The sequence below is a fragment of the Carlito syrichta genome, unplaced genomic scaffold, assembly GCF_000164805.1.
Source record: "Carlito syrichta isolate Samal-C Ts95f unplaced genomic scaffold, Tarsius_syrichta-2.0.1 Scaffold303979, whole genome shotgun sequence".
NCBI classification, from domain to species: Eukaryota; Metazoa; Chordata; class Mammalia; order Primates; family Tarsiidae; genus Carlito; species Carlito syrichta.
Window position 1 is genome coordinate 1,648,462 of NW_007248075.1, and position 15,686 is coordinate 1,664,147.

The 15,686-nt window shown below is 32.4% G+C and overlaps 1 protein-coding gene across 1 annotated transcript in view; it reads right to left on the bottom strand.

Moving 5' to 3' along the window:
- PCDH7 (protocadherin 7) overlaps nt 1–15,686 on the bottom strand; it is a 410,459-nt gene that overhangs the window by 205,486 nt on the left and 189,287 nt on the right. Inside the window, 1 exon segment of the mRNA XM_021712977.1 lies at nt 7,947–8,163. Within this exon segment, the coding sequence (XP_021568652.1) occupies nt 7,947–8,163 (217 nt within the window).

Below are 15,686 nucleotides of genomic sequence, written 5' to 3' on the forward strand. Positions count from 1 at the left end.
TGCCCAGGCGGGTCTCGAACCTGCAGGCTCAGGCAATCCACGCACCTCAGCCTCCCAAAGGCGCGGGATTACAGGCTGAGCCACCGAACCCGGCAGAAGACATATTTTTAAATGGAAATAAGAAAGCAAAAAGATTTTAAAATACTTGGGCACTATTCTAGTATCTGTTTATTCCCAAAACATTGTATATCACATATCACATACAGTATCAAAAATTAGTTTCCTGTGAGATGGTCATATTTTAGCAGTTGAAACTGTGTTTTAGAGGATGCATTTAATTTTTCATGTGTTCCAAATATTTTCTCATTCTTATAATGAACTTACACCATATTTTCTCGACAATAATGAGATGACATACCAAATGATGAGAGCTAATGCCAAAAAAGCTACCTGCACAAATTAAGTAAAGCTTACAAGAAACAAGATTTAAATTTTAAAACAAAGAAACCTGTTTTCTGTATTTCAGATAGAATGTGAATGTGATATAAATACTCACATACCTAACTTAAATCTTGAAATAACAATTACAAAAACAATTTGCAACCACCGAAAAACAAATAAATTTCTAAAATATAAATGTAACGTAATCCAATTTAATCTACCTTAATGTAATCTAGTCATCGATTTAGTTTGAATAACACTATTGATCTTCTAAAGACAAATAAGAATAGCATCAGAAGATTACTTACAGGCTCTCATTAAGTTTAAAAGGCCTTATTTAAACATGCACATATTTTTAGTAATTGTCCATGTTTATAAGCAGAGAAAGAATAGAGACATAAAATTGATCTGTTTTGTAGTCTATCTATGGATTTAGCTTCTGCTGCCAATTTCAACAAGACCAAATTTTAGTTTTTGAACTAATTGTGTTTAGCATTAATATAAAAAGAAGAAAGGAAAGAAAAAAGAAGACATAAAAAGAAACAGCAGCTTGATTTAAAATATAAAACTAAGTAATCTGAATGTATTTGGTTTAACATGAAGCCTCCAGGTCAGTTTAATAATTTTTAAACCATATCAAAGACAGGTAGATAAAAAAGAGAGATGAGGCACATAGCATTTCAAGGCCTTTTTCCAGCCCAAGATTTTATTTATAAAATGTAAAAATTTCAATAAATGCATTTATAATTATTGCATCTGTATAATTTTCCTTTCCCTTCTCTGTACCTCATACCACTCTGAACTCGTCTGAGTTTCCTACTTTTCACATTATACTTAATTTACTGCAATCAAGGTTGTATCTCCATAAGGACTTCCACGTTGAAGGCAGAGATTCTTTCATATTTACCTAAATTTCCTCTGAAAACCCTGGTCATATTTTATTTTTAATACATTTTTGTTGAATCAAAATGAATAACCACAGCTTTAACACTATATTATTTTCCCACAAAGTAAGAGTCACCTATTTTGCTGCTTTGCTTTATTAACAAAGCAAACAAAATACGTACCACAAAAAATACCTACGGTAGAAGGTATGGAAAGTGTTTTACCCTAGAAGAGGAATATTGAGATGAAATGCTTCCTCAATAAGTGGGCTAACCCCCTGAGGTTGAGAGGGTTAACTACATTTGAGCAGCCAAGTTCCAGTATTCTTTTGCCACATAGAAGAGGCTTAAGAGCACTGTATTTCAGTAGCATCAAGTCTTTAATACATAAATCTGGGGAAAAAAATCAGAGGAAGAATAGAAGTATATATAATCTTTAAACAAAAATAATGCAGGAAAGACTGGGATAATACCTTGACTAAATAAGGAGCCAAACAATGACATGCATTATCAACAAGTGTTGAAATTCACACAAGCAAATGCTTTGGGAGTCTGACGGCAACGAAACCACTAACTGACCTCCGAAGTCACTTTGAGATTTGATGAAAGCTCATTCTCTCTTCAAATGTCATAAGGGTTCAGAAAAGTGATCCAGTTTTAAAGGACCAAATTAGAATTAAAAGGGTAATAGGGCCACACATTTTATCAGTGTTAATTATTAATACTACGATTAGAAAAGAAAGGACTGAAAGTCTGGTAAGCATACTAATTGGACATTATTTTCAGCTCATTTTCCCTGTTAATGTGAATATTTTGCAGTTTTTCAAAGGAAATATACACCTGAAGAATAATGCATTCAATTAAACACAGAGCATAAAATGCAAAACCGTTTAAAAGAGAGAAATGAATGTAGAAAGATAATAATGGCATGTTCTCACCTTAAATGACAAAGAGCACAAAAGTTGTATTGATTTGATGCCTAGAGAGAAGACTTCCTTCCCCTCCTTTTAGGTCTTTCCTTTGTCTATAAGCCAATACCCAAGAGTATTACTTCATAGTACCACAACAAAAAAAAAAGAGAGAGAGAGAGAGAAACTAATTGGTTTCTAAAGTATTAAAGGTGAGAATATAATTTTTACTGGTAAATTTAAAATGCTATCTTTGTGAGGCTAAACATTTTTAAGCCCTCATGATTAATCCATTATGTTAAATCAAATCTACCTAAAGTTAATAATAGTCACAATTATTTACCATTGTTATTTAAGTAGTAATGGTTAAAACTTTATTACCAATTAATATAGTGAAATTGTTACTACACTTGTTTATTTATAAATTATTACACATAGTACCTGTAACATGTAATAACATAATATTATGCAGTTCCTTCCACAATCCCATGATTTGTAAATGACCAAAGCGGGGCTAAGAGTGGTTAGAAAATTACACTCCTAGTGAGAGGTGAAACCAGCATTCAAACTGATGTGATAAGATTTCAAAGCCTGTGTTTTAAATCACCCACATCACTGCCAATTCTCTGCTAGGACATATCTTCTTTTGATTCTTTTAGACTGTACTGTTCATTTTACTGGATGGCTGAAAAGCCGCTATAGTAAACATCTTGATTAGCTGAGACCTGGCTCTAGACAGCCTCCACAATCACTTTCTCTATCTAATCACTATGAAAAAATAGAAGTGAATAGCACCTTCTCAATGTGGTAATATAAAGACTTCTTGGGGATTCTTGGGAGGCACAGAGCCAAGTCACAGTTGGCTGGAAAAGTAAAAAAATGCAGCCTCTGTCATACACTGACAACTAGGGTGACATGGAGAAATGCAGAACCATGACTGTGAAACTTTAGCAAGATATGTTAGTCTCTTCCTAAGGAGGGGAAGATAAATATGTGAGGTATTTGTTTGAGGTATTATGTTTATGCAATTGACAAGTATATGAGGATCTTTGGAAAGATGGAAGAGACGGCCTTGCTACAAACTCAATCTAAATGAAAACAGCAAAAGCCAACACAAACTAGACAATGTCACTGAACAGACACCTGCTTGAAAACTGGGTAGTTGAGAGAAAAGATGAGGGAGAGGAGTCTTTTATCTCACACAAAAGCATGCATTTGTCTCCATTCTTATTACACTGGGCCAAAGAAAATGGTGTCTCATTTTCAATAATGTTTCAAATATACTATCATTTACTTTAAAAGCAATATGAAAAGTTTATGGTAGATGCAAAATGTGTTCATGGTTTACTGTACCATGTTTAAATCATTAAGGACAAGACACTCTAAACACTATATAAAGCACCTTATAAAAGTGTGAAAATTAAGGAAGTTTGAAAGATAGCAGCTAAAAAATATTAGTGTATAAAATTCAAAATTATTTTTTAAGTATCTGATAAAATCGAGAGGCAGAATATTAATTAGAATTTTAGAGTGGCCAAATTTCTAAATTCATTTAACTTTTAAAAACCTATCTTAGATTAACTGCTATTATCCTGTTTTAATTTATTTCTGTGTTATACTATTTATGAATGTTTACCTAGAGAATAATGTATACTGTTTTCTACCTTTTCATTCCTAATCTTATCAAAGTTTACATTGTAAGCAGGAAAAGAAGTGTATTTATTTTATTATGAGATATCTTAATCATAGTTGATGTCTTTCAAGGCCATTACACCTTGGGCTAGATCAGATCTATAGATGGCTCTTGTATAGCATGATCTACAAGAGGTTCCAGAACTGTCTCCCACACTAGCCTGCTGTGATGCCAACTTTTCTACCAACCTGGCCAGAAACCATAATATTTGATTCGGTCTACTCCTTTTATTTATGTAATAAATGCATTATCTAATATTAGATTGTACACGTTATATGTGATGAGAGGAAGGCCCTAGAATCACTACTGCTCTACCCACATTAACACATTTTATAAAAATTACTCACTGCCTCACTAGGAGACACAAAGGTCTCTACTGTTCTGCAGAGTAAAGGATACAAGAAGAATTAGATGTAAGGAGAAAAATCACAGAATTTTGGATAGAGTAAGATTTCAGAGTTAATTTAGTTAATTGCCTCAGAGATCATCAGAAGCAGATCAGGAAGGAGTGAGTTGCCAATCCAATGTGCTGGTAAAAATTAAAATGAGAGAGTGGGATGCTTTCTATATCTGAGATCATTAAACATTATTGTATGATAAAATCACATATAACAAAGGCAAATTAGTTTTGCACAGATGATTCAGAAGGAGTTTTGGGAAGAATAAGTAGACTATGGCATGAAGGTAGGAGCCAAGATAAATACTTAGAATTGACCTAAAGAAATTAAGTGTCACTCTAAGAGAAAGTCTGAAGATGACTGCATAATTAAGATAAGGGTGAGCTCTTTCATAGTCAATGTTTGTCCTTAATGTGTTGGTGCTTTTAAGTATATTTGTCTTTTACTTGAATTATCAATTCATTGCAATAGATTTTAATTATAACAACATTTTCATTATCAAGTATTTTACTATTAACAACTTCCCACCATGAGCTCTAGATTAAATATTTTACCCCACCACAGTCATTTTATGTAGTAATTAATAACCAATTATCTCAATATTAAAGGATCAGCATAAAATAATCAAATGTGAATGACAATTATTTAAAAGCAAAGATATACTAGTGATCTTTTTTCATAAATAAATAATTTGTAAGGTTTTCTTAAAATACTTTTTAAATTGGTGTTGATTTTATTATTTCTTTCTAGAGATCTATGACACAAAAGTTCTACAGATTAAGAACTCCAAAATGTTGGTTTTCACTCTACATTAGATTCCAGTTCCAAGAAATTATATTTATTATTATGATATATTCTTTTTCATGAGCTAATAAGAGAATGAAATCTTGTTCTCCATTTGGTAGTAATGTGGGTTACAAAGTAAATTAACCCACAGGCCCTCTTAATGAAATTTTGTTTATTTTGCTGAACTATAGCAGGCAAAGCTTTTATGAAATATAAGTACATTTCATTGCTTGTTTAATTTTTTCTGTTTCAACTACTTTCTTGTCACAACATCTGTGACAACTTATTTTTATCATTAGCTGTCCTAACTTATTCCTGGCTTGCATCATGACATTGGAATTTTACATGTTATTGCCCTGGAAATTATCTTCTAAACTTTGCAATAAACGTTAATCCAAAACAATTAGTTATAACTGCATTGTTTCACATAAGATTAAGTTCAAGGAAAATATTTGAGGTAATAATAATTAGGAACTAGCATCCAAAATAGTATTTTCATAGAAAATCCAAATGAAATCCAATACAAATTCTGATTAAAACCTAACCAAGCAAAACACTGCAGATTACCTGGATTCCAATTAAATGTGACAAATGAATACTTGACAGGTTTCAATTCCAATTCTATTCATGTCAGAAAAATACATTAATACTAAAGATGAAATTACCAGAATTCAAGCAATACAACTACATTTTATGGCTAGATGAGTTAGTCTAAAAACTTGGACCCAACTAAACTGTTACTCAAATGTCAACTGCCACATTTGGATTACCCAAAGTGCATCACATCTCTTTCTGTCATTACCTGTAAATCAAGGCTAACATGAATCACAGCTAGCAGATGACAAAGGGTTATATCAACTCTAAATTTCAAGTGTCAGTCACATATAACATCAGGAAAAAAATCTGTTTCATTATTATTGCCCATGCTGTTAACAGGACTTAAAATTTGATTATGAAAGAACTAAAAGTCTTCTTCTGGAAATATTTGCCAGTAAACTTTCTATTCTATTAACATGCTCACCTGTTAAGTTTTCCATGAAAAATATACCTCCTAAAAATTAACTGATATGTGTTTGTCATATACAATTATGTTTTAATTATTCATCATTCTTTTCTTATTTTAAAGATATCAAATCCCTACAAACTCGCAAAACAGAAAATAACATTAAAATGTGATTATAATGCCAGTGGTACAAAGTTCTTTCTGTTAATAAAGCTGACATCCAAAAAATAAAGATTTAATTGTATATTTTGTTGTTTATAGTAAGAAAAAGTACTCTTTAAAACACAAATTAAATTGTATGTTATCATCAAAAAGTAATGTCAGAGGTAGCTGTACTCCTAAATTAAATTAATCCTGCCTTCCTAGGTATATGAGATATATATGTGCATATATCTCTATATATATTTAGTTAAAGGTTTTTAATCTTATTTTAATTTTGTCCAGAGAATTTTAAACACACCTGCCTTAAATATATAATCATCAACATTGCAATTCTTACCAAAATTTTATACTCATTTTAAAAATTACTAAAAAATTAATTTTTAAAAAGTCACATCAAACTCCCATCCACATAAACACACACCACCATACACACAGATAAGCATGCTTTTATAGCCATAAGGCAAAATGCCATTTTAACTCTGTATAATTAATCAGGAGGGGCATCTATCATCAGACCTTGCTAGCATATCTTCTTATCAAATAACAGTGTGGATAAGGAATTATTTAGCATGAAATAATTTAGCAAAACTTTCACTAGGGATCATTTGTGATATATAATACTCTAATGTTGAATTTTAAATTCCATGGGTAAACGTCCAGAAGAAAATTAGTCTTTTTCCTGCATTAATATACTCAACTTGCATATCATCACTAATGAAACTTGTATATAACAAAAGTCAGAATGTCTTATATCACTTGGGGGTTGAGATGGTGAAAGACATAAATCCTTTTCAAGTTTGCACTAGAGATAAAATGTATGTGATTTCCCTTCCTTCCCCTCTATATAACCATATCTCTTTTATATCTGAAAAAATAATAAAGTTAGGAAGAATTTTACCATTCCGTTATTTGACACAAACCTACTCCTCAGGCATTTTTTTATGACTTGAAATCCAGGAAATAAATCACCAAATCTTTGGGAACATAAACAACTGTGAAAAGTTTTACAAGTATTAATTGCAAGCTAAATTTATAACTTAAAGGAAAATATAATATATAAGGCCATTTGTGGTGATCGTGAAAATCACTTCATAACAGGTTAAGAATATGAAGTTAAGGTAAGAATATGTATTTTCCTTCCTTTCCCTCGCATAAAGTGAAAAAAAACCTCATATTTAATTGAAAAGGAAATTCTAACTGTTTTATGGAGAACAAGATAGTAGTGTTCTCTTTTGACTCTATCTACTTTAGCGATCACTTGAAAGGAGGGGTTTGAAAATACTTTTATAAACATCTAGGAAAAGAAAAAGTCAAGCAAGGTGTGTTTATTGTCATTTTCTTTCACTAAGACAAGACAGTTGCAATTGAAGAAATAGTTGCATGAAAAAATGAATAGAAGGAAACAATCATAAAATACTTTCCTCAGTTGCTATTATTTAGAAATGGTGCACTTATTTAGCTTTTTTCATCGTGGACCCTACTCTGATTATTTATAAGTGTTTTTACTTCTGACAGGCTCTTTTAAAATGATGGTACAATTTTTTTGTGAATTTTATCTGTATAGTTATGTTCTTTTATTTAGCATTTCTGTATTTTAGCAAATACTTATTATTTAAAATAAAATAGTTTTAGTGTCAGCTATTTTATTTTAGTTTTAAACTGACCTTCTCGAGTCTACTTATTACGGCTCACTAGCGTGATTATGTGTGTGGATGTTGTGTTTGCCCCTACCATTTTCCATATGCTCTGCCTCACCAACACTGCCATCCGGCGTGGTCCTTTCATAGTTGTCCTCTGGGAGTGGAAGGGCACCCAGTCTTGGCCCTGATGAACTCTTACTGCTTGGTGTTTCTGACTCCTCCAGCCCGCTGTCATAGCAACTCTGCAGTGACCCCTGATGTGGGTCCTGAGGCTGACTCACAACAGAAAACGTCACTCTACGAAATGGCTGTAAAAGAAAAGATTCTGAATGTCACTAAGATATAAGATTGTAAATGATCTTACTTAAAAATGCATAAATTACATACATTAAGGTCTACTGACAGCGAATTCAATATAAATGGTTAGATATGTTTAAATCTATGTAGTTAACTATGTATTATTTAAGGCGACACCTAGAGCTTGGATTTTATTATGAAAAAATGGAAAATTCCCTTTCAGAAACAAAGAGAAAAACAGCAATTTTATCAAAACATACATTTAAATCTGATATGTTAGTTCCACACAGTCAACCTTTTCCTAATCTGAAGTCTTCACTTCAAATATGCTTTTCACAAATAGGCTCTAAAAAACAGAGGGTAAGTGATTTGTGAATGCAATAAATATTGGACTAATCAATTGGATGAAGAATGTATTCTTAAATACTTTGTCCATATGATTCAATGCTATACAATCAAATGTGTTAGCAGTTGACTTAAACTGTTAAAAGTACAGCTGACAAATAGGAATTTAGATGCAGTGCTAGAAAATAGAAATATGTTTACTACATCATTAATATAAAAATATTACCTCTTGACCTTGAAACTGTAAAGGTCATATTGAATAGATAAAAGTTTCCATAATCAGTGAGTGGAAAATAAATTATTCAGTTTAATTGTATGTGCTTTCTATTAGTGAGTGAAATTTGTTCCAAAAAAGTAAAATCATGTACAGTCTTTAATTTTTTTAATATTAAAAATAAATAAAATAAATTTGCTGCAAAACTTTACCCAATTAAACTCCACAATTTATTATGCCACTGACAATGGTTACACTGAAGATTTACTATGTATGGAATTTGCAGATTTTAATTAACTGCAAAATAAAATTTTAAAGATTAGTCTCTTGAAAGTACCAAATTGATGCATGTACTGTATTACATAAAAATAATAATTTGGAAAATGATATTAAAATGTCCTGTAATGTTAGTTCGAAATTATTCTTGGCAATAGTTGTATCCATTAAGCTTTTCCATGAATTTGAAAATGCAGAAATATACATACTTTTAAACATAAAACTCAGACTGGTTCTTTCAACTACAAAGTACAAAATTGATGTCATTAGGAAATAGTAAAAGATAAAGAAGCTTCGTCAGCACCTTTATAACTTGAATGCTCATGGTACAATTTCTAATCACAACTTGGATGAATAGAATTTTAGTAATTTTAAGGCTTATCTGCACATGGTGGGTTATTAATGGAAAAGCTTAGAAGAATTGTGACATCTCCTCCTAATTTATAAATCGGCTTTGCTAAAGACAAACACATGCTTCCACAAATTTTCCCTTTATTTTGTCACAGATGGAAGACTTGCTGAAAATACTCTAAATTATTGGTATTTCTAACCCAGTATCTCATGCTTCATATACTTATTTGAAGTGTACTGTTTTCATAAAATCTTTTTAAAAATTCTTATTCAAAATCAAACTCTTAAAACAGTTGAATCTAAATGGAAAGGAAAACATTTAAATCACATTCTCTTCTTTATAATGTTTAACTGAATTAGGACTGCAGTATTTAAAAACAGTTATAATATTTCCAGTATAAATAACATACACAGCATCGATTAAAATTTACTCTCTGGAATCACTATCTAACAATTCTGATATTTCTTTATGGTAGTATGATTATGATATTTACTCTATATTCAAATAAATACAGAAATCAATTTGTATTTACATGCTGTATCTGTGTGTGCATATTTTCTCTTCTTTTTCCCCCTCATTTATCACTCCCAGCTGACGGCGAACTATCTGTGATTGTTCAGTGTCTTTGGTCTCTCCTTGGAAATTGAGACCACTGACTGTCTCTTGAAACCACATTGTTCTGCACACAGAAGATACTCAGCAAATACTTCTGAAAATACTTCATGAAATTTTAATGACAATGTTGAAATTGGTCAAGAATTCCAAGGATCATATTATGACTAAAAAAAAAAAAATATATATATATATACACACACACACATACACACACACACACACACACACACACACACACACATGCACACACACGGAGGGTCAAATATTCTTAACTGTATTTTAATAACTTTCAAATATTTAGACTAACACAAAAAAATCTCAAAATGAACACAGAAGTATATGTTACACTATTACATTTAGAAAGGGAAAATAAATAAGAAATTATGATAAATGTTGCTTCATTTTGATATAAAAGTAGAAAAGAGAATGCAACTCTTGAATGAAAATAGTAATCTTAGAATCTGCTTAAATGTTTATTCCACTAAAAGTAATTATAAGCTAGTAGAGAGACAGGTGATAGACTATGTTTGTGGTAAAAATGTCAAAAATAAAATAATGAGTTTCCTATAATGTATTATATAATAACTGCTATGACCCTGTGTATTTTATTTTCTTGATTTCCTTCCTTATTTTCACTGTGAATAATTTAATCTTCATAACTTATTTTATAAAGAAGAATGCTATAATTTAAAATATTAAGATCTGTTTGTATATTTAAAAATACATTGATTCTTCTTTTTGTGTATTTAAAATGATATCTAAATGAATGAACACATAATTTGCAATAAAAGTTCACAATAAAAAATATCATACAATAGATTGCAATATATTGCATCTATCATTTTTATCTGCATTTTAAAAATATTCCACTAGAATTCTATAACCCAATATCAGCATTTTATAAATGTCTCTTCACATCTATTTTGATGATTTTGAATAATAAAGTTATTGTGGCAAAATATTTAAGTTGGCAATGTGAGCCAAATTAATATAGAAGCTTAAATTTTGAAGGAAAACAACATTGATTCAAGAGTTAAGATTGAATTTCAATAGTATATCAGACATATATATTTAGATGTGAGGAAAGAAGAGTTGGCCCTATTGAGAAGATGGCTAGGCTGCATAGCAGAGGTTATGACACAGAATTCATATTATTTATATATTCCAGAAAGATTCATTAAAGCAGAAATCTGAAGCAGTGGGTTAACTTTCTGACAGAGAGAATAAATTTGCATTATATATATAACTGTCATTTTGTTAATTACTGATACTCTGAAGTAGTTTAAGTGATGATTCTTAAACCTATAGGCACCTTAGTATCACCCAGAGAGCTTGTGAAAAACCAAAATGCCAATACCTGGCCCCGATTTAAGCCCAATGAATTAGCATTCAGGGTAGGATTTCGATAGCAGTAGTTTCTAATATCTCCCCAGCTGTTGATGAGGCACAGACAGAAATGAGAAATCCTACTGTCAGAAAAAATATAGGTAGAAGTCAAAGAAAGCAAACTGTTCCAGGAAGCCAGCTGGTTCCCTAAGAGTACATAACAGTTTCCAGGGTGAGTCAATAGATTCGTTGTTCCATCTTGAGACATAAAAATATAATCATGAAGTCATTTAGTAAATTGAAGTGTCTGAGCTTTGCTTTTTTCTGTTTAGGGTGACAAATGATTTTGTGTCCTGCAAATGCAAATCGCCTATCTAATGGAAGAGAAAGCCAAAGAGTTTGAGAAGAATGTCAGTCTTCCAGCTCTTTGCAAGTGTGAAGACAGGCTAGAGATTTGAATAAGAAATGCAAGAAAGCGATCTTCAAGAATATGATTCCAAAATTGTGGGTGGGATGTGTGAGAATCATAAAGGAGAGAGAGAAGGGAAATCAAAGAATTCATTTAGGCAAATGAATGATATAATTAAAGGGGCAAGTAGAAGACATCATCTGACAATTCCTTAAAAAAGAAGAGGAAGAAGAAATGTTGAAGCCAGAAGACTATGCTAAAGGGTAAATTATAGAGAAATATTTACCTGGCAAGAGGCAAGGCTGAGAAGAAGGTGCGGCAGTGAAAAAGAACAGTAAGGCCATTATCAAGCAAGTCCATGTAGCTGATTGGATTGAATCATTAATTCACTATACCTATCTGCATTTTTGTACACATTATGTTCCAAGGTTTCGAGGACACTCCAAAAATAATTCTGCACATTTAAGAAAACCAAAGCCAGCCGGGCTCAGTGGCTCAGCCTGTAATCCCACGCCTTTGGGAGGCTGAGGTGAATGGACTGCCTGAGCCAGCGGGTTCGAGACCCGCCTGGGCAGCGAGACCTCATCTCTACAATAAATCAAAAAATCAGCCGGGTGTGGTAGCGCATGCCTATAATTCCGGCTACTCGGAAGGCTGGGGCGGAAGAATCGCTGGAGCCCAGCAGGTCGAGGCTGCGGTGGCCGGGAGCGGCCACTGCACTCCAGTCTGGGGGGCAGAGTGAGACTCCAACTCAAAAAAAAAGAAAACCAAAGCCTTATAAGTCCATAAAAACAAACCAGACATGATGTGATAAAGTTTCCAATAAAATGAAGGTATAAAAAAGATGCTATGAAACTTACTCAAGAATTTGGGGCAGGCACTACAAAAGAGGGGGAAGTCTATTGACTAAGATCTCTATAAGATGTTTGGTAGATAACATATATCTAAGGGCTGATTATAGATTCCATATTTTGGGTCAGTGCAAAAAAAAAAGACTAGAAGGAAAAAGCAGGTCACTTTCAAAACTGAGAGGTCAAGGAAACCAACCATTTCCAGAAAGAAAGGCAATCCTGTATAATCAAAAGCATTAGAGACACCAAAAATAATGCTGACTACCACATGCCTATTGGATTCATCCATTAGAAGGCCACTGTAGTTATAAAACCTCTAAACTCAGGTAAAGAAATGTAGATTAGAACAAAAGAAGTGAAAGACAGACATGTAAATATATAGAGAAATAGAGAAAGTGGGGAAATAATTTTTAAACTATGACAAAAGAAAAGTAGGATAGAGTTAAAAGAAAAAGATTTGTGTAAAGAATTTTAATTATCTATGTTTTTTTTTCTTTCTTCATTGGTACTGAGAAAGTTTTGCTTTAAAATAAGTAAGTGAAGATGCAATCAATATGTGGTGCTCAAAAACGGAGTGGAAAGGGAATTAAAAAAGAGGGTAGAAGATATGTAAACTAACCAGAATCAAGAGAAAAACAAAAAAAATTAAAAACACAAAGTAGCCTGTACGATGTCCACTTGTATACCTAATCCTGAATTGCACTCCACATCTTTAAAACAAAATATAAAAAATAAAAAGAAGTAAACAGTAAAAACATGCTAAGGAATTTCATGTATGGGGTGTGCATGTGTGTTTGAATGTGTGTGTTTAATGAGAAAAAAAATAGGGCATTGGAAACATCAGGAAAAAAATGATTCTATTTGAAGATACTCTATAGAGTCCCTACACAACCTTGAACAAGTTAACTGATCTTTGGTTCTTGGGTCTTAGGCTCAGGGTCTATAAAATGGCGATAATAACAACTGCCCCTTACTAACTTAAATTCTCTCAGAATTAATGAGATAGTTTATAAAAAGAGCTTTAAGCTCCCTCAAAGACATATGCTATTAAAGGTATTATACCTCTGACTACAACTATATAACTATACCTGTGTTCCATTATGGTTTAGGTATGTATCTAAAGAAAATATAGAGCTGGCCCTAATTCACAAGACTTCTAAATAGAATTTCTAAAATCTATATAAAATTTCAAACTTGATTATCCTATTAATGTACTAAGGTTTCTTCTTTCTCTCTCTCTCTCTCTCTCTCTCTCTCTCTCTCTGGAGTCAGAGTCTCACTCTGTGGCTCAGGCTGGAGTGCAGTGGCTCGCTCCTGGCCGCTGCAGCCTCGACCTGCTGGAATCCAGCGATCCCTCCGCTCAGCCTTCCGAGTAGCCGAAACTACAGGCGTGCGCTACCATGCCCGGTTAATTTTTTTGATTTATTGTAGAGATGAGGTCTCGCCACGTTGCCCAGGCGGGTCTCGAACCCGCGGGCTCAGGCAATCCATTTATCTCAGCCTCCCAAACCGCGGGATTACCCGCTGAGCCACCAAGCCCGGCTTAGGTTTCATTTTTCTACATGCAAATTAAATAATTTAATTAAAACACTAATTAAAGCAAATATGTACACACAATAAATTTTTTTCGAAAGCTATTTTGATCCGTATTCATTAAGTATGAATATTATTCAATTATTTTAGACTAGCATTTATCAACTATTTCTGTCTCCATTAAACACACCAGAGACTTTCACTTGAGGACACACCCTCTTATAGGAACTACTTAGATATTTTAGAGGTTGTTACAAATATATTCAAAGGTAAATTCCAGATAATATAGAATTCTTGGAGCATTGAGTAACTTCATCCTCCCTCCAACCCCGTGCATTAGCGTTGACACTGCTTTAAAGTACCATAAACTTGTAACCAGCATTTTCCATTCTTTATTTAATTTTATTCAATTTTCTGGAAACCTAGAAGTCACATGGGGAGTTGGCAAAAGTATTCATGACGAGGTTCTCTGACTACGATACTTTTCTTCTGCTGTTGGAGGGCTTGAGGATGGTGGCCTCCTCATCCCACCAAGGGAAGGGATGTATGACTGCAGTGATCATTTCTAGATAAAATTAATCTCAGAGACTTAAAAGGACAAACATGGCAAATAATGATTCATTAAGTGGAATGCTGTCGGGTGTACAGTATAAATTGTATTTGATAGTTTTATTTTGTGGAAAATATGGACAAATGCTAAAACAGGAATATTAAACTTAGGATCAAGAGAAAGATTGCTTGCTCAGATGAAGAGAAAAAGTAGAATGCATCTGGATTCATCTGGATTCAAGCCAAGAGAGAAGGCTTGGGTTCAAATGACATAGTAAATGGGAAGGCACTCGTGGAGGGAAAATGAGATGAGCATTAGATTCATTATTTCCTTTTGTAAAATTGTATCTCCATGATTGATAATGTAAAGTACCGAACACTCACCCTAAATCTAGGCAGTGTAACAGGTTTAGAGGTGGCATGAGAAGCTCTCACAAGCTCCACTTTTATTCAAAAACAAACTAGCAGCCAGAATAGTTAAGTCCACATATTTCAAATTCACTGGAGGATTGAAACAATTTTCTAAAAAGTCCATATTTTTAAATATCTAGAAAGCTGAAGTCAAATTGTACTACAAGTATAACTATCTTATTTTTTATTTTGCCTTGTAGAATCATTTAAAAACATTTTTAATTTTAGAGTATTAAATAACTACTCTCCCTTTTTGAAAGTACTGATGTAATATGTACTATTAATTTTGAAATTGACATTAACATCAATTTTATTAATAGTATGTTATGAATGTATTCTGCCTTCAGAACATAATCATTGCTAAATATGTATAACATTTTCAGGTGCCACCTATTTTTTAAAAATCTCTGTCAGAAAGTTCATGTACAGTTTCAAAAAGAAAAGCAATAGAATCCAGATGAATATTCACAAATTTATAAATAATAGTAAAACCTTTCTTATTATTCATTCTCATTAGATTGATTAGAAAGTAACCATCACAACATAAAATAAATATATTTCCCATAATCTGACATACTTAAAAATGTTTGCCTTTCATCTATGAAGCAAAATTGTCTAAGCCACAACCTGTAGAATAAAAATTGATTTTTTTG